The sequence below is a fragment of the Coregonus clupeaformis genome, chromosome 17 (genome assembly GCF_020615455.1).
Source record: "Coregonus clupeaformis isolate EN_2021a chromosome 17, ASM2061545v1, whole genome shotgun sequence".
NCBI lineage: Eukaryota > Metazoa > Chordata > Actinopteri > Salmoniformes > Salmonidae > Coregonus > Coregonus clupeaformis.
In genome coordinates, this window is record NC_059208.1 from 6,332,265 (window position 1) to 6,354,679 (window position 22,415).

The 22,415-nt window shown below is 43.3% G+C and overlaps 1 protein-coding gene across 1 annotated transcript in view; it reads right to left on the reverse strand.

Moving 5' to 3' along the window:
- Positions 1 to 294: 294 nt before the first annotated feature.
- Positions 295 to 22,415, reverse strand: part of LOC121586523 (collagen alpha-1(XXII) chain) — a 74,111-nt gene continuing 51,990 nt past the window's right edge. The window contains exons 28-63 of the mRNA XM_041903272.2: positions 22,114 to 22,167; positions 20,247 to 20,291; positions 20,063 to 20,125; positions 19,882 to 19,935; positions 19,493 to 19,534; positions 19,290 to 19,322; positions 17,187 to 17,240; positions 16,795 to 16,848; positions 15,378 to 15,431; positions 15,222 to 15,275; positions 15,019 to 15,072; positions 13,980 to 14,084; positions 13,152 to 13,196; positions 11,015 to 11,092; positions 10,882 to 10,917; positions 10,664 to 10,762; positions 10,398 to 10,433; positions 10,169 to 10,282; positions 9,675 to 9,728; positions 9,402 to 9,509; positions 9,186 to 9,239; positions 8,924 to 8,977; positions 8,671 to 8,724; positions 6,944 to 6,997; positions 6,793 to 6,837; positions 6,101 to 6,154; positions 5,952 to 6,005; positions 5,499 to 5,552; positions 5,005 to 5,076; positions 4,761 to 4,796; positions 4,540 to 4,584; positions 4,270 to 4,449; positions 4,017 to 4,083; positions 3,722 to 3,904; positions 3,375 to 3,452; positions 295 to 3,122 (exon numbers count right to left, since the gene is read on the reverse strand). Of these exons, the coding sequence (XP_041759206.2) occupies positions 2,929 to 3,122; positions 3,375 to 3,452; positions 3,722 to 3,904; positions 4,017 to 4,083; positions 4,270 to 4,449; positions 4,540 to 4,584; positions 4,761 to 4,796; positions 5,005 to 5,076; positions 5,499 to 5,552; positions 5,952 to 6,005; positions 6,101 to 6,154; positions 6,793 to 6,837; positions 6,944 to 6,997; positions 8,671 to 8,724; positions 8,924 to 8,977; positions 9,186 to 9,239; positions 9,402 to 9,509; positions 9,675 to 9,728; positions 10,169 to 10,282; positions 10,398 to 10,433; positions 10,664 to 10,762; positions 10,882 to 10,917; positions 11,015 to 11,092; positions 13,152 to 13,196; positions 13,980 to 14,084; positions 15,019 to 15,072; positions 15,222 to 15,275; positions 15,378 to 15,431; positions 16,795 to 16,848; positions 17,187 to 17,240; positions 19,290 to 19,322; positions 19,493 to 19,534; positions 19,882 to 19,935; positions 20,063 to 20,125; positions 20,247 to 20,291; positions 22,114 to 22,167 (2,514 nt within the window). The 3' untranslated portion in view covers positions 295 to 2,928. The remainder of the gene's footprint in view (positions 3,123 to 3,374; positions 3,453 to 3,721; positions 3,905 to 4,016; positions 4,084 to 4,269; positions 4,450 to 4,539; positions 4,585 to 4,760; positions 4,797 to 5,004; positions 5,077 to 5,498; positions 5,553 to 5,951; positions 6,006 to 6,100; positions 6,155 to 6,792; positions 6,838 to 6,943; positions 6,998 to 8,670; positions 8,725 to 8,923; positions 8,978 to 9,185; positions 9,240 to 9,401; positions 9,510 to 9,674; positions 9,729 to 10,168; positions 10,283 to 10,397; positions 10,434 to 10,663; positions 10,763 to 10,881; positions 10,918 to 11,014; positions 11,093 to 13,151; positions 13,197 to 13,979; positions 14,085 to 15,018; positions 15,073 to 15,221; positions 15,276 to 15,377; positions 15,432 to 16,794; positions 16,849 to 17,186; positions 17,241 to 19,289; positions 19,323 to 19,492; positions 19,535 to 19,881; positions 19,936 to 20,062; positions 20,126 to 20,246; positions 20,292 to 22,113; positions 22,168 to 22,415) is intronic.

The window sequence follows — 22,415 nt, forward strand, 5'->3', positions numbered from 1 at the left end:
TTTCAGCAAAATTAAAATTCTAATTAGCACTAAAAAATCGGTTAGATATTTTACAGAAGTGCCAATCGTGCTTGCTATGCAAATGATGCCGGGAGAAAATGTAAAACTGAGCGATTACTGTTCATTTCAATGGGTCTGTAGAAGTTGCTATTGATGTTCAATAGAAGCAATGGACTTGTCATATGCCTGCAGGGTCTACTGGTAAATTAGCTGGTAGTATTAAACATTGATCAAACCTGCACTTATAAGAGGACACAGAAAGATGACTCACAAAGGAAAGGAAAAGCCTTTTTCTAAAAAATGGATCTGTTCCAGTCTTTATTACAACATGATACAGTACATAACATACCTTTCCAATACGTACAAATATACCAGCCACTAATTTAGGATATTTTAGCACCAATCTTTTAGGATAAACAGGTAAGGATTACCATCGTAAAACCATTTTTAACATTCCACATACGGTAAGCTACTGGTAGTTCAAACTGTGAATAATTTAACAGTATAATTAACAAAAACTCTAAATCAGTTACATACAGTTGGTTGTTTTGAATGATCACAAATGTATATGAAATGAGGAAACAAGCCAAACATAATTATAAACTAGCACCTTATGCATTATTTGCATTGGGAGCACTGGCAGCAAACATCAGACATTCTAATGTTCATATCAATGGGCTAACAAGCGTTTTCCATTTACAAAACCATTATGTTATTGTTATATAGCTCCTATTTGGCATTCTGGCATTCTGAAACGTAATTCATAACGAAGTCGACTCATCTCCACTGTGATGTGGTAGTAAAGTGTATTGAAGTCAGTGAAGAGTATATCTGTTCCTTTGACTGCTATGGATCATGAGGCACCGTTTTATAGGCTACAGTACAATGGGCAATGTAGGCACAGAATGTTTAGCTTTAAATATTCAGGAGAGCACTTTGGATGACCTTCAATGAAGTGACCTGAGGTGCAGATGGCCAAGCAGTGTTTTCACTGTGGGTGTTGGCCTGCGTTCTGGAACCCTGTGGCTGTTGGCCTGGGTTCTGGAACCCTGTGGCTGTTGGCCTGGGTTCTGGAACACTGTTGGTGTTGGCCTGGGTTCTGGAACACTGTGGGTGTTCTTACTGTGTTCTAGAAATACATGCTGAATCCAGGCTCACATCCATATAAGGAAGGCCTAAAAGACAATATATCTATTTTACTTTATTGGTGACCTGATGAACATTTCGGAACCTCAACGTTGATGTGTTACATTTCTTCTCCTTTTTCAAACCAAAATAATTCCCCTAGAGTGAGCAGTGAGCTATCTATTGTATTTTTTTTACTGACTCTCTCTCCCTCGACTCATCTTGTGAGTTTTAGAGAGGGTATAATTGGTCCACCAGGGACGTGGGATGAGTGAGGAAGACATCCTTCAGACAGAATACTCACTGACTTTACCATTCAGAATACACAATACAGGGAAGAAGGAACTCATTTTGTATAGCACTTAAAGATTTAGTTAAAACAATGTCTTTATTTGAGTCACTGTGTCCCCGGCCTGCCTGTGCCACAGGGGGACTGGCTAATAAGCAGGAGGAAGTGACACGTTAGAGAGACCGTAGCGTGAAACCAGGAAACAAGCAACGTTTGAGGAACGAGTGGAACAAAGGCTGTGGTTTTAGTGCCTTCTCTCTCCAGACTGTTTACTGGCAGACTCTGTGGAATCACCAGAGACACTTAAGTAGAAACGAAAGGGGAAATGTAGTTTTTATTTTCTAGTTTTCCATTTCCTTTTGAAAGTCTTATGGGTCTTGTCTACTTGACGACCTTACACGTTCATGAAGTTGGATTCCCTTTGGAGGAACAATGAACAAACACTGTACAATAGGCAATTAAAGCTGTCACAAATGGTTTTGTTGTTGACACAGTATCTTAGTTTGTAATAAGGTCAGGATAGTAATAAGAGTTCTACAGATACCCAGAGAATGTGAGAGTTCAGTATTCACCTTGACTAGTACTGGTGGCCCGGCTATCATTATTCAAGACAATTGCACTATTAGAAGCTTACAGGCAAGGCAAAACAAAGCATGCAGTCGTTCACCACCATCCACAGGCTCATTAAAGATCCTTCTATGAAACGTAATATTTATATTTCAGATTGTGCCTCAGTAAGGCTAATCTTCCCTTCCCATCAATAAAAATAACTTGACTGGATCATTACCAGTTGACTCCAGAGGAGCTGCCTACCGCTGGATCAATGATATGGCCATTGACTGATGGGCTGAAGTTAAATCTAATGTTAAACCCATACCAGTCTGATGACTGTGTAGGCTGGGAGAGTGACGACACTATTACGGTATAACTTGGAGTCAGTTAAATGGCCGTTCTGTAACTGTGGCTCCATCTTTTACCAGATATGGGTACAGATGGTATTTGTTTTCTTTGAAATAGTTTTGAGGGTTTGATTGAGCCTACCTAAAGTGACAGATCGGCAGGGTTTGCACTTTTGGGGACTATTCCATTGGTTCAAATACTATTTGAACCCAGGCCTGGTTCTGTGCCGCCACATTATAGCCCAGTAAGCATGACTGTAGTCTGTGGTCTTTTACATGGTCCTTCGAGCCAACCCTCCACAACCACTTCCCCTGGTCATTCCACCCCCAAACCCCCATAACAAAAACAAACAAACAAATTCTGACCGGCAGGCAGGCAGAACACTTCTCTCGAGCTCCCTCCAAACTGAGGAGATATATCTTTATGGAAAGAAAAGTTCTTGGCTCATCCTAACACATCCCAGTTCATAAATAGCTGGACTTGTAGCTCTCTGGCTGCGTCCAAAATGGCATCCTATTCCCTTTATAGTGCACTACTTTTGACAAAAGTAGTGCACTATATTAGGAAGAGGTTGCCATTTCGGATGCACCCTCTGTTTGTGTGTCTCTGTCTCTTTAAGTCCCCTTGACGTTCTTGGTGTGGGGTCGTGATCCCAGACTAGCGTAGTAGGCACACTGGGAGGGGTCACACTGTCCTGGGGGTCCGCTGGGGCCTGGCTGGCCATGGGGGCCAGGGTTCCCTGGTTCTCCCTGAGCTCCAGCCGCCCCGGGCTGCCCGTCCTTACCGTAGCCTGGCATACCTGCTGGACCTGGAGGGTGGAATAGCAAAGTCACATTAAATGGTAAAGTGAATGGCAAAGAGTCACACTGAAGCAACTGCTGCTTTCTTAGGAAGTTCATGTGTCAGTCACTCAGTCACTCACCCCACTTGTGCTGGATAGCGCATAGTTTAGCAACTAAGGATCTCAAGATGGATACAAACAATCATCCATTAAGAATGATATAGTAGTAATAGAGACATTCTATTGATGTAATGCTGTAATAGAGGAACAGTACTGTACCTATAGGACCAGATGGTCCAGTCTCTCCTCTCTGTCCAACTCCGTTTTCCCCCTTGTCTCCTCTGGATCCTCTCTCACCTGGACGTCACAGAGATGACAGACATAACACTCACAATGATGTTCTTACAGACAGTATCTGAATCAAGACAACCTAAATCAAGACCACCAAAGGCAACTATTATCAATGGTTGGCAAAAATGTGTTTTCTGGGTGTAGTGGAAACCTGAAACCTCTCATGTAGTGGTTTGACAATATTACAGTTTTTAATATTATGCTCTCACAGTGTCTGTTTATCAGTACAGTATGTGTGACCAATAACAATGGGGTCTTCACTTTGGATCAATTACCTTTAGGACCCATGGGTCCCCTCATGCCGTCTCCTCCATTCTGCCCAGGCATGCCAGGCTCCCCTGGGGGTCCGGGGCGACCGTGGCTCCCGTCTTTCCCTGAGGGGCCTGGAGGTCCTGGCCGACCTGCCGTGCTCTTCACATGGCCCGGCTGGATCTGGGCCATCAGGTACGCCATTTTGGCTGGAGGTGGAACACACAGACACGATTATGACTTGCACAGCTTATACGAGGTCAAACATACATCGCAGATTGCACTAATGTCCCATTGTCCCTAACAATACGCCAGTCTCACCATCTAACGCTTTAGCTAGTTCCTCCTGGATCAGCCTTCTCATTGTTTCCAGTGATGTTGACTCTCCCTGTTGGAAGGAGAAATTATCATGTTTATGTCATCGATTTCTAGATGTCTGTACTATTGTCTATAGCACTTTGACTGTGTCTGGGTTTGAACCAGATTTTGTAAACCACAAGACTGTTGTCCTGCTGAGCTAAAACCTGGCGGTTTACTCTGGGTAGCTAATGCAAGTATTCAGGTCACTACTCACCCGTGGTCCTGGTTGTCCAGGGTTTCCAGGTGTTCCCCGAGGCCCGGTAAGTCCCACCTCTCCTGGGGGCCCGGACATACCCATCATCCCTGTGTGGCCCTTACGGCCTGGGGGCCCCGGGTTACCAGGCATACCTGAATCTCCAACAGGTCCCTTATCTCCCTTCCCACCTGAGTCGCCCTACAAAGACATCCAACAAAACACACCCGGAGACAATATAAACAATGTTGTTTATGGTCTTTGGTTGGGCAGGCTCCTGTATGTACTCACCCTCTCTCCTTTGACTCCACGTTCTCCTGCTCTGCCTGACATACCCTGTGAAACAGACAAGGAGTTGGTTTAATGTGTTGTGGGCAAGACATCTCCCAATCCATGTTCCACAACAAATCCATTTCATAGTGTAAAGATGAAAAAAGTAGCTGATGAAAATTGAAATACATCTCAAAAAATCTATCAACAAACGAATCAATCAATCAATTAATGGTTCTTACCTGTTTCCCCTCTGGACCGACAGGACCAGTAGGACCCTAGATAGATAGAGAGATCGAAGGCAGAGACATTTAAATATAAATACATTTGATTAAATCAGAAACGCTTGTAACTTCAGATCCTCTTATGGCAGAACATCAACTCAGACTGTTCCAACATGAGTGGTAGGACTAGGAGACGTAGTAACAGTAGCTTAGCACGCTAGTGATAACGTTGACAACAAAAGGAGCAGGAATCCCTATTTACCGAGGGTCCCTTGGGACCACTAAAGCCTGGTAATCCTGGGTTCCCAGCATCTCCCTTGGCTCCAGCCTGACCCTGTACACACAGAAACATTGGGGCTTATGACTTTCACATGGCGTAGTCATACTGTAGTCATACTGTAGTTGAACACTCACAGGCAGCCCCACTTGGGTGAGATTAACCTAACGTTTAGCTATCTGATGTTCTTACGAACGTTGCTATTCTTGGAGGTAAATCTCATAAAAGATCTTGCGGTGGAAGATGAAACAGCTGCAAGTGATTAATATTCATATTTACAAGGGCTTGGTGGGGCTTGGTGGGGCTTGATCTAGCTGGCTGTAGAGTACCAGATACAGGGCAGAGGGAAGCTGCTGTGTTCGCTAAATACAAACAGCATTTCACTGCATGTGCACATTTCTGTTTTCACAGAAGCTAGGACCACGATGTCTGCAATGTTAAGAGCAGTTCCTGCTGTATATAAATAAATAATCACTCACTGGAGTACCAGGGGCTCCTGCCTTTCCTGAAGGTCCTGGTTCACCAGGTTTACCCTTGAGAGAGGTTGAGAGGTAGAGATGGAAGGAGGGAGGGAGAAAGAGATAGAGAGAGAGACCAGAGAGAGAGAGACCAGAGAGAGAGAGAGAGACACCAGAGAGAGAGAGATACCAGAGAGAGAGAGACCAGAGAGAGAGACCAGAGAGAGAGAGACCAGAGAGAGAGAGACCAGAGAGAGAGAGACCAGAGAGAGAGAGACAGAGAGAGAGAGACAGAGAGAGAGAGACAGAGAGAGAGAGAGACAGATAGAAAGAAAGAGTGAGAAAGAAAGAGTGAGAGAGAGAGAAATACAGACACTTTTTGACTTTCTATCACCAGGTTGTCATCGTGCTAGGTCTGGTGTGGTAAGTGTCAGCAGATAAAGGCTTGTCTACTGCAGTATAAAGGTGACTTACATTCTCCCCTCTCTGGCCAGCCAGGCCCTCTGGTCCAGGTGGTCCAATATTACCCTTCAAAAACAAACACAACGCATACATTAGTAAGACATTCCCTGTATGTTGATACTTACAGAGTTATGATTGGTTAAATTGGTGTTCTCACTCACGTCTTGGCCAGGTTTACCCTCCGGTCCGCTACGTCCTTCCTTTCCATCTTCACCCTGATTGGTCGAGGACAGAAAGATATTAATCAACGCAACCAATCAATTCACAATAGGCTTCTCTTTTCCTAATTTAATCAAAATGTTTTGATTATAGCTATAGAAAGGGGCTCCACTGGTAAAATCTACAGGGATTAGAGGAAAACTCCACCCCTTGACCTTGATGGCCTGGATGTACGAGTCTGGGGTCAAGGCGAGACATTCTTATACATCTAATGTGGTCTATAAAATCCATAGGCAGATAGGAGTCAAACCAACATAATGCTCTGTCTTAAGAGAGGTGTTCTGGTGATGCACTTGGGCACTTGGTCCATCTCTGTCAGAGAAAATGCTGGAGGGATGTGAGCCTGGCACTGTGTTTCAGTGACTCAGTGGTGTCTGTAATGAGGCATGCTATTGGTCACACTATAATAGGTCACACTATATTGAGACATGCTATTGGTCATACTACTGTGACAGATATCGTATCCTAGAGCTGAGTGAGATTTAATGAGAGTAGGCATGTGTCACAATTTTGAGAATGAGATGATTTGATCTTGACAGACCAGGGAAGACATAAGCCCACGTTCATATTCAACAAGTTATGGCCTAGTCATCTGATGTGTTGCCTATTGTGACATGGGAGTCAATGGACTGACCTTTGACCCTGGTGGTCCAGGCTCTCCTCTGTGACCCTTGAAGCCCTGTATGGAGAGAATCATCAACATGAATACACCAATATTACTAGTGAAAGGATATTTCCATTAACCACACGGTTAAATAATACTTCCCACAATTTTAGTTACTCACAGGCATTCCCCTGAGTCCTGGCTGTCCTGGTGGTCCTGGCTCTCCTTGTTTACCCTGAGATCACAACACTCACACTTAGATTACACAGACCAAGGGAATGATGTGCAGGTAAATATAAAGGGGACACACATTTTGCCATGTACAGTACATTCTGAAAGTTTTCAGACCCCTTCCCTTTTTCCACATTTTGTTACATTACAGCCCTTATTCTAGAATTGATTAAATAAAACATTCCTCATCAATCTACACACATTAACCCATAATGACAAAGTGAAAAGAGGATTTTAGAAATGTTTGCAAATGTATTAAAAATAAAAAAACAGAAATACCTTACTCACATAAGTATTCAGACCCTTTGCTATGAGACTCGAAATTGAGCTCAGTTGCATCCTGTTTCCATTGATCATCCTTGAGTTGTTTCTACAACTTGATTAGAGTCCACCTATGGTAAATTCAATTGAGTGGACATGATTTGGAAAGGCACACACCTGTCTATATAAGGTCCCACAGTTGACAGTGCATGTCAGAGCAAAAACCAAGCCATGAGGTCAAACAAATTGTCCGTAGAGCTATGAGACAGAATTGTGTTGAGGCACAGATCTGGGGAAAGGTACCAAAACATTTCTGCAGCATTGAAGGTCCCCAAGAACACAGTGGCCTCCATCATCATTAGAAGGAAGAAGTTTGGAACCCACAAGACTCTTCCTAGACTGGCCACCCGGGCCAAACTGAGCAATCGAGGGGGAAGGGCCTTGGTCAGGGAGGTGACCAAGAACCCGATGGTCACTCTGACAGAGCTCCAGAGTTCCTCTGTGGAGATGGGAGAACCTTCCAGCAGAACAACCATCTCTGCAGTACTCCACCAATCAGGCCTTTATGGTAGAGTGTCCAGACGGAAGCCAAAAGGCACATGACGGCCCACTTGGAGTTTGCCAAAAGACACCCAAAGGACTCTCAGACCATGCGAAAAAAGATTCTCTGGTCTAATGAAACCAAGATTGAACTATTTGGCCTGAATGCCAAGCGCCACGTCTGGAGGAAAGCTGGCACCATCCCTACGGTGAAGCATGGTGGTGGCAGCATCATGCTGTGGGGATGTTTTTCAGTGGCAGGGACTGGGAGACTAGTCAGGATCGAGGGAAAGATGAACGGAGCAAAGTACAGATAGATCCTTGATGAAAACCTGCTCCAGAGCACTCAGGACCTCAGACTGGGGCGAAGGTTCACCTTCCAACAGGACAACGACCCTAAGCACACAGCCAAGACAACGCAGGAGTGGCTTTGGCACAAGCTTGTAGCATCATACCCAAGAAGACTCGAGGCTGTAATCACTGCCAAAGATGCTTCAACAAAGTACTGAGTAAAGGGTCTGAATACTTTTGTAAATGTGATATTTCTTTGTTTTATATATATATATATATATATATATATATATATACATACACACATTTGCAAACATTTCTAAAAAACAGTTTTTGCTTTGTCATTATGGGGTATTGTGTGTAGATTGATGAGGAAGTAATAAACAATTTAATCAATTTTAGAATAACGTAACAAAATTTGGAAAAAGGCAAGGGGTCTGAATACTTTCCGAATGCACTGTATAACCAGGGACCATTATGACTGATTATGTACATAATGTATCCCTGGAAATGAAGTCCCAATAGGATATACAGGACATACAGGATATCCTGGGAATATAATCAGGCCATATCATGTGTACTCACAGATTCTCCTTGTTCTCCTTGGCGGCCATCTTTGCCAATTTTACCCATTTGACCCTGCGGAACATTCAGCTTTCAGCCTTTTAGCATTTAGCCTTGATTTTCGAAATGTTTATTTACAGTCCACTCCAAGTTACACTTATGTTATCATGGATAGCTTGAGATAGTAACAATACCACAACAACCTCTATGAATACTAAGTCTTTAGCAGGTAATTTATATTCTTTCACAAAACTTTATCAACACAGTTTCTCACCATTAAGCCTGGTAGACCTGGTGGACCCTGGATTCCCTTCATCCCCTCCTTGCCCTGCAGGGTGAAAACAAACACAAGATAGTTCCACAGATTCAACCATGATAAATCAACAACAACACTAGGATGATTAATGACCTCTGCCACAACAACACTCAGCCCAGTTGACCTATATGGCCAGCCAGTGGGATGAGCCCGATATAAAACTGATGACATGTAGTGTAATATGCTGTCTGGAAATAAAACACATTGACAACATCCTGACTTTTTCTCCAGGGGCTCCTGGGGGACCGATGGGGCCGGGTTGACCGTCGTTACCCTACAGAGAGACGAAGAGGGAAGAGTCAGAAAGAACATTCATCCTACTGCAATAACCATAGGAGTTGGCGATACAGCACACAGGGATATGAAACTAGGCTACTAAACAGCAAAGATGATGGCCTATGGTAGGTACTGGTAGTACCAACAGGCAGGTACTCACAGGATTACCCATGATACCAGCAGCACCGGGGTGGCCAGGGGGTCCGGTGTGGCCTATTTCACCTTTGTCTCCAGGTCCTCCTTGGGGTCCTCTATCACCTTTCACACCCTGTAGGACAAACAGTAAATAAATAATGCATATCACCTCTGGCCACTGTGTTGTATGGCAGGTGACATAACAGACACAAACCACTGGATGTTTTCAGGTCTTCAACTCAATAATTCATGTTCTACGGAAGGTAAAAGTGTGCGGGTGTGGTTGAGGAGGACTTGCTTTTTCTCCGTTAGCTCCTGGGGGTCCAGTGGGTCCGGTCGGGCCTGCCTGGCCCTGTAATGATAACGACAGAGAAACAATCAGTCTCTGGCTAACTAAAGGCTTTCTCTCTACATCTCTCTTTCTGGTCTGTCTTTCTCCCTCTCTCTCCCCATCTCTGGCTCTCTAAAAAGACCTGTCTCCAGGTCCTGATCATTCACTGTACCCCCCAGAGGACAGGAAGCCTAACGATGCTGAGAGAGCCAGCCTGATAGCTTCCCGCTACTTCAGTCAAACAGTGTGATGGATACAGGAGAATCCTCGCTCTTCTCCTGGGCTACAGTCTGAGGCATGCTACTTCTATGAAGTTCTCTTTGTAGTGTTTAGAGCATGAAGAAATGGTATGGAGAAGATCATATTAATCCTATTAATGATTCAGGATGTGCATCTCCCAGTAAGAGATACCTTTATCATACAACAGATGGAATAGCATGGTGCTCTGACTTTGTCCTTACTTGGTACCCGTCCTGTCCGTTCTTCCCTGGGGATCCAGCTTGTCCCTTGTCCCCTGGTGTCCCTGGCAGACCAGGCTGTCCCGGGGGTCCGGCTGGGCAGTCTGAACACACGTCCTGAAGGACAAAGAGAAACACTGAGTGATGAAATAATCTGTCTGTCTCAGAATATACTGTATGCTTTAACAAGATGGAGGAAACAGTACTATAGTAATGGCGCTCTCCTCCTTACCTTCAGATTCAAATCCGATAAGTCTGCTGCTGCTCCCTGAAAGAGATGGCATATATTAGTTTGGTCCATTATTAAACAAAGGTTGATTGGACTTATAAACTTCACATTGTTTATCACATCATGAGATTGAATACATCCCCATAGGTGTGCCATCATGTCAGTGCAGTGACAAAGAAGGTACAGTATAGTGAAGGTACAGTATTTGGTCTCTGTTTGCAGTGTTGTTGGGACGTTTACAAGGCAATTTACTGTACTGGTCAACTTACTGGCTCTCCTGGGGATCCCTTCTCTCCTGGTCTTCCTGGTAAACCATTGTGTCCTGCAGGTCCCTGTGTACCAGCGACGCCTGGCAGACCTCTCAAGCCCTGAATCAGGAAACAAACAGCAGTCAGTTAAACTTTTATTTGAACGTTACCCAGTTTACGTTTTCACATTGACTTTGTCACTCTAAGGCTGAGCATAATTATGACAAAAATGTTTTTACCGGCGGTCCAACTGCACCATTGGGCCCTGAAGGTCCCTGTAAAAGAAAATGTTCTCAGACATGTTCAAGATATGCTGCAAGATTGAATGTGTGTGTGTGTGTGTGGTTGTGTGTATGGCGTGGTTGTCTATACCGGGGGTCCATCTTTGCCTTCTCCTGGAGGACCCCTGTCCCCTGGAACCCCCTGAAGTCCCTTGGATCCGGGTTGGCCCTGGAACACACAGACCGAACCTTGGTTACCATCCAATGAGACATCAACAGAACCTTGGTAACCATCCAACCAGGGGACACTGTGTCCTATTAATGCAATAGCCAATACTCTCTGATGACATTACTGTACAGTCATGGTCAAAAGTTGAGAATGACACAAGTATTGGTCTTCACAAAGTTTGCTGCTTCAGTGTTTTAAATATTTTTGTCAGATGTTACTATGGTATACTGAATTATAATTACAAGCATTCCATAAGTGTTGACCCTTCTTTTTCAAGACCTCTGCAATCTGCCTTGGCATGCTGTCAATTAACTTCTAGGCCACATCCTGACTGGTGGCAGCCCATTCTTGCATAATCAATGCTTGGCGTTTGTCAGAATTTGTGGGTTTTTGTTTGTCTACCTGCCTCTTGAGGATCGACCACAAGTTCTCAATGGGATTAAGGTCTGGGGAGTTTCCTGGCCAAATTTCAATGTTTTGTTCCCCGAGCCATTTAGTTATCACTTTTGCCTTATGGCAAGGTGCTCCATCATGCAAGGTGCTCCATCATGCTGGTACCATTCTTTATTCATGGCTGTGTTCTTAGGCAAAATTGTGAGTGAGCCCACTCCCTTGGCTGAGAAGCAACCCCACACATGAATGGTCTCAGGATGCTTTACTGTTGACATGACACAGGACTGACGGTAGCGCTCACCTTGTCTTCTCCGGACAAGCTTTTTTCCGGATGCCCCAAACAATCGGAAAGGGGATTCATCAGAGAAAATGACTTTACCCCAGGCTTCAGCAGTCCAATCCCTGTACCTTTTGCAGAATATCAGTCTGTCCCTGATGTTTTTCCTGGAGAGAAGTAGTTTCCTCGCTGCCCTTCTTGACACCAGGCCTTCCTCCAAAAGTCTTCGCCTCACTGTGCGTGCAGATGCACTCACACCTGCCTGCTGCCATTCCTGAGCAAGCTCTGCACTGGTGGTGCCCCGATCCCGCAGCTGAATCAACTTTAGGAGACGGTCCTGGCACTTGCTGGACTTTCTTGGGCACCCTGACGCCTTCTTCATAACAATTGAACCTCTCTCCTTGAAGTTCTTGATGATCTGATAAATGGTTGATTTAGGTGCAATCTTACTAGCAGCAATATCCTTGCCTGTGAAGCCCTTTTTATGCAAAGCAATGATGACGGCACGTGTTTCCTTGCAGGTAACCATGGTTAACAGAGGAAGAACAATGATATCAAGCACCACCCTCCTTTTAAAGCTTCCAGTCTGTTATTCTAACTCAATCAGCATGACAGAGTGATCTCCAGCCTTGTCCTCGTCAACACTCTCACCTGTGTTAACGAGAGAATCACTGACATGATTGTCAGCTGGTCCTTTTGTGGCAGGGCTGAAATGCAGTGGAAAAGTTTTTTGGGGATTAAGTTCATTTTCATGGCAGAGAGGGACTTTGCAATTAATTGCAATTCATCAGATCACTATTCATACCATTCTGGAGTATATGCAAATTGGCGTCATAAAAACTGAGGCAGCAGACTTTGTGAAAATTTATATTTGTGTCATTCTCAAAACCTTTGACCACGACTGTACTATCGTAATGTTTGGCTCAGAGAGTTCTGCTGTGCTGAGCAGAGTGGTTGTTGATCTTTGCAGGTCTTGGCTGCTCAGGCAAGATACATCACATTTGTGTTTATTTCTAACAACAGAGAATCCAATCAGAAGTTTTAGAATTCATTGTGGCGGTTGTAAAGGTGACCATGGAGGATGTTTAACAACTACAAAGATGGAATCAACAGAATGTCCATGCATGGCCTCTACCTTGCACTATCCTCAATCAATTACTCTCGCCAGTCTCTCCCCCCCCAACCAATCTCCTGCTCCCAAAACAGTTGTTGTTAAATCAGTGTGTCAGTCACAGTATTGTGGTCACAGAAAATTGCTTTTGTCCAACCAGAATGGATTGTTTTCTTCCTAAGTTAGAGAAAAATAAAACCTTTTTGTCAACAGATAGAATCACCCTAGCTTCAAGGCATTAATGTTTCTCTCTACCCCTCCACCCCCAATGACATTACCTTCTGGCCGGGCGGTCCTTCAATTCCCTGCTGTCCAGGATCACCCTGTAATATAATATCACACATAACACTATTATCAGCCCACTGGCTGGTCAAATAAAAAAACGTGGCATTTAAAGTCTTATAGAATAAAATAAAATGGTCCTACAGTTCTCTGGACTAGGGTAACAGAAACCAATTTAATATAGTGGAGAACAATCACTACATATTTGTGCAAATAGTGTACTGTACTGGTGTATGCATGAGGGTTATATGTTATAGGCCAGCAGCTGACAGTAGTAAGATGGAACTGTTATGACCCACACACACACAGCACCTGTACACCGTCCTGCTGGGTTCCTTCATTAGTTTCATGTGATAAAGCAGAAACTGCGTATGCTCTGTTTGTTTGCTTTCTCAGCACTATCACCATATGTCTGTGGTGTAGAAAATGAGTAAACAGGTTCCAGGTCAAATCGCTGGCATAACTGTATAATGTGGGTTGTACCCCACTAACCAGTCATATTGTAATATGGTTGTATTTAAATGCATGTTGATTTATGGACATGTGCAGCCAACACCCGTACAGGATGTGAAGGTCTTTTAATTTGAAACCCCAGAGCCTGATTGGATAAGTGCCAACAAACTCTGGATCATATTTCTTAGAGTCTGGATAACAAGTTAGATATGTGTTAACTCTGTAGTCAGGAGTTTTTCCTGACTATGCCACAAGACCAGGCAAAACTCTCGACCTTGGTTATAGTGGTCACACAGACAGGAGAAACTCAAGGTTTGAACGTAAAAACGAGGTTTCAATGTCTTATGAAGAGTGATGTTTCTGTGTCTTACGTTCTGTCCGTCTTTGCCCTTCCCTGGTAGGCCAGGGGGTCCTTGTATGCCTGCATCTCCAGGAGGGCCTGGGGGGCCACCACGACCCTCCTTCCCCAACTCTCCCTGGAACACACCACACACAGGGAGATGAGCATAGCATAGTGTTGCATAGCATAGAGTAGTCATTCATACAGCACGAGTTACAATAGAAGGTCCCTAGAACACACGAGTTACGGCTTACAATATGATGTCCCTAGAACACACGGGTTACAGGTTACAATATGATGTCCCTAGAACACACGGGTTACAGGTTACAATATGATGTCCCTAGAACACACGAGTTACGGGTTACAATATGATGTCCCTAGAACACACGGGTTACAGGTTACAATATGATGTCCCTAGAACACACGGGTTACAGGTTACAATATGATGTCCCTAGAACACACGGGTTACAGGTTACAATATGATGTCCCTAGAACACACGGGTTACAGGTTACAATATGATGTCCCTAGAACACACGAGTTACGGGTTACAATATGATGTCCCTAGAACACACGGGTTACAGGTTACAATATGATGTCCCTAGAACACACGGGTTACAGGTTACAATATGATGTCCCTAGAACACACGGGTTACAGGTTACAATATGATGTCCCTAGAACACACGGGTTACAGGTTACAATATGATGTCCCTAGAACACACGAGTTACGGGTTACAATATGATGTCCCTAGAACACACGGGTTACAGGTTACAATATGATGTCCCTAGAACACACGAGTTACGGGTTACAATATGATGTCCCTAGAACACACGGGTTACAGGTTACAATATGATGTCCCTAGAACACACGGGTTACAGGTTACAATATGATGTCCCTAGAACACACGAGTTACGGGTTACAATATGATGTCCCTAGAACACACAGGTTACAGGTTACAATATGATGTCCCTAGAACACACGGGTTACAGGTTACAATATGATGTCCCTAGAACAACACATTTGAGATCACGTTTTGATCCATATAGCAAAGCAGTGATACGGTTACTGACCCGCTCTCCTCTCTGTCCAGCTATTCCAGGTGGTCCAATGGTTCCAGGGATGCCCTGTGTAATAGACAGAGAGAGAAGTATGTTCAGGGCACACATTAGGTTAAAGGTTAGTTTAAAGCATTAGGGACATTCTCGAACACCAACACACAAATTCCATTTGTTGAAAATATTTTGGGGTTGTCATTTCCACAAAATTAACCTACCACATTGCCAGGCAGTCCACGGACGCCCTGTGTACCCTGCAATCCTGGAGGACCCTGGAATAGAAACAAGACTTCATTCACAACTGTCTATATGTAATAGTATTATCAGACATGTAATTGAGAGCAAATATATCGCAGTAAGGACCCAGAACTTACAGGCTCTCCTTGTCTCCCAGTCTCTCCTTTAGGGCCAATGTCACCTTTAGGTCCCTGAATTGAAGGGGATAACAAACAAACTTGCCAGTCATTTAAGGCTATGAAGTAAGTGGAAATCATTCAGTATAATATGACAAATTATGTCGAGGTTTGGCTTCTATTTTCCAATGGATGACACCTTATGTAAGGCCCTATACAATCCACGGTGCATTAAAACGGAATTCAATATCCCAAAAAATGATTGAGCTTATAGGGAATCAACTACATTTATTGAAAATGTATTAATTTGTCTAAGTTTATCATTAGACATAAACAGAATGCATCAGTGATTCGTATTTCCTGCAACTTTCTGAAGACCAGAATTTCCCTGTCTGTGTGCGTGCGTTGCCCGCGTCTACCACTTTGTGTAGCCATTAGAGATGATGCCAAGGAAACCTTATTCTCAATTAAATGTTAACTACAAAGTAGGCTGTGCTTACCTGGCAAAATTATATCATGATTATTTGCATCAATTCAGGGTATTTGTTTTGCAAACTCTACCATCACATGTGCGCTACAAAAACACAGCTAAACAATAGCCTCTTGCTAGGTGCGCACATGAATTAAAGGGTAACTAGGATATGCTCCAAAATCAAAATGTCTTAGATTTTTTCCCAGACCTAAAAAATTGTCTCCTGATGTGGTTTAAAAAGAGCGACTGAACACGACTATTGTCATGTGTGTTTTTCTGTTGATCATTAGAAAAACTAGATTTCAGTCTTGGAGGTGTGTTTCCTGACCAATTCCGCATTTGGTTAATGATGTCCCCTATGAGACACTGTAGATGCGGAAGCCTATTTCACATCCTCAATTTTGACGTTTTTGCCAAGGATATTTTAGTTGTGCAATTTTACATCTAACTAAGGTGTTTGGTGCAGTATTTCTCAAGTAAAAAAATGGCGACATGTTGTCTTATGTAAACAGTCAGAGCTGTCTAGCAGGTCTGTCGCACTGTCTATGCTATTGGTTAGAGAACAATCACTGCAGCTGTTCACCCCATGTTAGTGGGCAAATGGACATACCTTAATTTAACCTTTGTGACGCGTGGATGTTCCAAACTCCGTTTTAGACGAGATTGACTTTATGACCAAAATTATCCTATTTACATCTTGTAGTCAATTTTGACACTAGAATAAAATTTTCTGACTCATATTGATGCCACATAGGCCATTTTCAAAGAGATCCATTGCTTTTTAAAAGCAGTCGTTCTTTAAGCATTGTACAAAACGGTTTTAGGCAACAAAAAAATGCAACCGATTTTATAGGGCCCTACTTATGTTATTGTCTCTACATGGGTTGTGAATAGGTGTGTCAAATTATAAATAACATTTGATTGATTGATTGATTGATTGATTGATTGACTGACTGAACTCCTTACCTGTGGTCCGGGCAGTCCCGCAAAGCCTTGTTCACCAGGCAGTCCTCGTCGACCCTTCAGACAACACGCAGGTTAGTAACATCCCCAGAATGATGTTCAACATCAAACAAATTATACCGTATTTTGCTCTTTTGCAATGCCATATTCCTTTCAAAGTGAACAGTGCCCATCCTATTGATAGAGCACTGTTACTATTTTAGCGTACAAGCATAAAGCACTAACTGCAGCGGTGGTGTAAAGTACTTAAATAAAAATACTTTGAAGTACTACTTAAGTCGTACAACTTTCACTTCACTACATTCCTAATGAAAATATGTATTTTTTACTCCTATAAAAATGCAACCTAATGTTATTCCTTTGGTAGAAGGCTCCTTTAATTCTGAATAACTCACATTCTCTCCTGGATTCCCCTGCTCTCCCTTTTCTCCTCTCTCTCCAGGTGTTCCCTAGGGAGAAAGAAAAAGGATAAATGCATGACCAAGTTGTGAAATATTGCTGTGTAATAATACGTGTTGTGTACAGTTTCAAGGACTGGAAAAACACTTTTTTTTGTATCAACATAAAATATTCCTAGACATGCATTAGGCCTGGATCACATTTCTAACACAGAGCAGTTTCTACCAGCCAGGTCACACCAGATCGACTTCAGTATTCAATGTTTATCCAGGTCCCCAGGATGTTGGGAAATGCCTTCAATACCATTCACTAAGGGCTATGTAAGAGCCTATTACAGTGGGGGAAAAAAGTATTTAGTCAGCCACCAATTGTGCAAGTTCTCCCACTTAAAAAGAGGAGAGAGGCCTGTAATTTTCATCATAGGTACACGTCAACTATGACAGACAAATTGAGGGAAAAAAATCCAGAAAATCACATTGTAGGATTTTTAATGAATTTCTTTGCAAATTATGGTGGAAAATAAGTATTTGGTCACCTACAAACAAGCAAGATTTCGGGCTCTCACAGACCTGTAACTTCTTCTTTAAGAGGCTCCTCTGTCCTCCACTCGTTACCTGTATTAATGGCACCTGTTTGAACTTGTTATCAGTATAAAAGACACCTGTCCACAACCTCAAACAGTCACACTCCAAACTCCACTATGGCCAAGACCAAAGAGCTGTCAAAGGACACCAGAAACAAAATTGTAGACCTGCACCAGGCTGGGAAGACTGAATCTGTAATAGGTAAGCAGCTTGGTTTGAAGAAATCAACTGTGGGAGCAATTATTAAGAAATGGAAGACATACAAGACCACTGATAATCTCCCTCGATCTGGGGCTCCACGCAAGATCTCACCCCGTGGGGTCAAAATGATCACAAGAACGGTGAGCAAAAATCCCAGAACCACATGGGGGGACCTAGTGAATGACCTGCAGAGAGCTGGGACCAAAGTAACAAAGCCTACCATCAGTAACACACTACGCTGCCAGGGACTCAAATCCTGCAGTGCGAGACGTGTCCCCCTGCTTAAGCCAGTACATGTCCAGGCCCGTCTGAAGTTTGCTAGAGTGCATTTGGATGATCCAGAAGAGGATTGGGAGAATGTCATATGGTCAGATGAAACCAAAATAGAACTTTTTGGTAAAAACTCAACTCGTCGTGTTTGGAGGACAAAGAATGCTGAGTTGCATCCAAAGAACACCATACCTACTGTGAAGCATGGGGGTGGAAACATCATGCTGGTTTTTCTGCAAAGGGACCAGGACGACTGATCCGTGTAAAGGAAAGAATGAATGGGGCCATGTATCGTGAGATTTTGAGTGAAAACCTCCTTCCATCAGCAAGGGCATTGAAGATGAAACGTGGCTGGGTCTTTCAGCATGACAATGATCCCAAACACACCGCCCGGGTAACGAAGGAGTGGCTTCGTAAGAAGCATTTCAAGGTCCTGGAGTGGCCTAGCCAGTCTCCAGATCTCAGCCCCATAGAAAATCTTTGGAGGGAGTTGAAAGTCTGTGTTGCCCAGCGACAGCCCCAAAACATCACTGCTCTAGAGGAGATCTGCATGGAGGAATGGGCCAAAATACCAGCAACAGTGTGTGAAAACCTTGTGAAGACTTACAGAAAACGTTTGACCTGAGTCATTGCCAACAAAGGGTATATAACAAAGTATTGAGAAACTTTTGTTATTGACCAAATACTTATTTTCCACCATCATTTGCAAATAAATTCATAAAAAATCCTACAATGTGATTTTCTGGAAAAAAAAATCTCATTTTGTCTGTGATAGTTGACGTGTACCTATGATGAAAATTACAGGCCTCTCTCATCTTTTTAAGTGGGAGAACTTGCACAATTGGTGGCTGACTAAATACTTTTTTCCCCCACTGTATATCAAGTAGGCTCACAGCCTTAAACCACATGCTCCGGCTCCGAGGATTGTGGTTCAATCCCAGTGCTAGGCACTTATTTTTTTCTGTTTTAACCCTATCCCAAACTGGAATTAATGTCTAAACATAAGTGAGACCGTGAGATCTTGTTGGTTTCTACAGTACTTACAGGCTCACCAGGCTCAGGGATAACATTGGCCACCTGAGAGAAAAACATAACACAGAGAGACCAGTTAGCCAATAAGCATCCTCAAATTGCAATGCATTTTTCCAGCCATTACCAGAAGCCCGTCCTCCCCAATTAAGGTGCCACCAACCTCCTGTGGTTAATATGGTCATTTGCTCCATTCAACATCTGTTTACTTTACTCACGTTTCCTGGTATTCCTGGAGTTCCCTTTGGTCCCGTGTCACCCTGATGCGACACACACACACACACACACAGTGTGAGAAAGTTAATTAGCTCATTACAACAAACTAGTCCCCTGGTGGTCGTTGGTGAGACAAAGTGAAGAGGAAGTCTCTGTGACTAACACACTCTCTGACACAAGCAGCAAACATCTTTCATGCAGCTAACGTAGCTTTTATGCTAATAAGCATGCTTATCCAATCACACAGTAACAAGAATCTTGTTCATTGTTACTGACTGTCTAGTAACAGTAAAGGTAAGAGATCGTAAGGCTTTTAAAGGATGTTGTGACATACAGTAGCTAGCTGTTTACATGAATCTTTGTAAATCAATGTCTCATATCTCCATCTTACCTTGTCACCTTTGTCACCCTTTGGCCCGAGAGAGCCATCTTGTCCTCTGTCACCCTAAAAAATTAAACACAAGACACAAACAGGAGCATAGTACACAAGGAGATTTAGATGCAAGCTGTCGTTGGGCTGAAGCACAAATTCAAGAGTATAGCTTTAATGATGCTTATGCGAACAAACTCACCTGTCCTCCTTTCTCTCCTTTTGGTCCAACAACACCTGGTTGTCCAGTTAAACCAACTTGTCCCTGTAACAGACACACACACACAAACACACACACACAGACAGAAAGATGAAGAGCATGTGAGATGAGGAACTTTGAGTTGAGTATAATGATTTAAGGTCATAGCCAGGTATTATTAACTCACCCCCTCTCCTCCAGGTCCTCTTGGTCCAGGTGGTCCTTCTTCACCCTATAGCAGCATTCAGTCATCATGAGACCATAAGATTCCTCATACCACACTTGACATTTCTGTAACACTTTCTATGAACTACCTTGCATTCATTTGCATTCAAATGGGGTGCTGTAAGGAGCCATGCGCAATAAGAAATGGTTATGTCTATAAAAGCACGGGTATATCTCAGAAGGTTTCTATCCAACTCCCTGAATTGAAACATAATGTCATTAATTTGGTTTTACTACTCCATCTCCTATTTAATGATTCTTCCAGCGCAGGTGAAAGGGATACTTTAAAAGTCACGTTTATAGGCTCCATACAGTGAGGGAAAAAAGTATTTGATCCCCTGCTGATTTTGTACGTTTGCCCACTGACAAAGACATGATCAACAAAATCAGTCTATAATTTTAATGGTAGGTTTATTTGAACAGTGAGAGACAGAATAACAAACAAAACAAAACAAAAAAACGCATGTCAAAAATGTTATGAATATATTTACATTTTAATGAGGGAAATAAGTATTTGACCCCTCTGCAAAACATGACTTAGTACTTGGTGGCAAAACCCTTGTTGGCAATCACAGAGGTCAGACGTTTCTTATAGTTGGCCACCAGGTTTGCACACATCTCAGGAGGGATTTTGTTCCACTCCTCTTTGCAGATCTTCTCCAAGTCATTAAGGTTTCGAGCCTGACGTTTGGCAACTCGAACCTTCAGCTCCCTCCACAGATTTTCTATGGGATTAAGGTCTGGAAACTGGCTAGGCCACTCCAGGACCTTAATGTGCTTCTTCTTGAGCCACTCCTTTGTTGCCTTGGCCGTGTGATTTGGGTCATTGTCATGCTGGAATACCCATCCACGACCCATTTTCAATGCCCTGGCTGAGGGAAGGACGTTCTCACCCAAGATTTGACGGTACACGGCCCTCCATCGTCCCTTTGATGTGGTGAAGTTGTCCTGTCCCCTTAGCAGAAAAACACCCCCAAAGCATAATGTTTCCACCTCCATGTTTGACGGTGGGAATGGTGTTCTTGGGGTCATAGGCAGCATTCCTCCTCCTCCAAACACGGCGAGTTGAGTTGATGCCAAAGAGCTCAATTTTGGTCTCATCTGACCACAACACTTTCACCCAGTTCTCCTCTGAATCATTCAGATGTTCATTGGCAAACTTCAGACGGCCCTGTATATGTGCTTTCTTGAGCAGGGGGACCTTGCGGGCGCTGCAGGATTTCAGTCCTTCACGGCGTAGTGTGTTACCAATTGTTTTCTTGGTGACTATGGTCCCAGCTGCCTTGAGATCATTGACAAGATCCTCCCGTGTAGTTCTGGGCTGATTCCTCACCGTTCTCATGATCATTGTAACTCCACGAGGTGAGATCTTGCATGGAGCCCCTTTTAGGATTAGGAGCTCCTAATCTCAGCTCGTTACCTGTATAAAAGACACCTGGGAGCCAGAAATCTTTCTGATTGAGAGGGGTCAAATACTCATTTCTGACATGCGTTTTTCTGGATTTTTTTGTTGTTATTCTGTCTCTCACTGTTCAAATAAACCTACCATTAAAATTATAGACTGATCATTTCTTTGTCAGTGGGCAAACGTACAAAATCAGCAGGTATTCAAATACTTTTTTCCCTCACTGTATAAACTTTAGTCTGCTGCATCACTTTTATGAAGTGCCATTGATATGGCCTGGGTGTCCAGACAGAGGTTGCATCTGAAATGGCACCCTACTGTAATTCCTATGTAGTTCACTACTTCTGACCAGAGCTCTATGGAGTGCCCTATATAGGAAAAGGGGTGCCATTGTGGACGCAGACAAAGAGTAGTATCACTGTACCTTAGGACCAGGTTTACCAGGGAAGCCATCCAATCCAGACTCTCCTCTAGGCCCCTATGGAGATTAATGAATAACACAGCTTGGTACATTTATGGTATTGAATCAGATATTATCCTATCTAACACATAATGTTGTCACAACATTGCAAACAGGTTGTGAAAGAAGGTTGGTCATGGCATTACCATGTGACAACATTCTGAGAACCTAACCATGTCAGTAAGAATAACATCCTCTATGCCTTTGGAATGCTACATTTTATTAGATGTTTCCTTTCTGTTAGTGAGGATTAAAACCTGAAACAT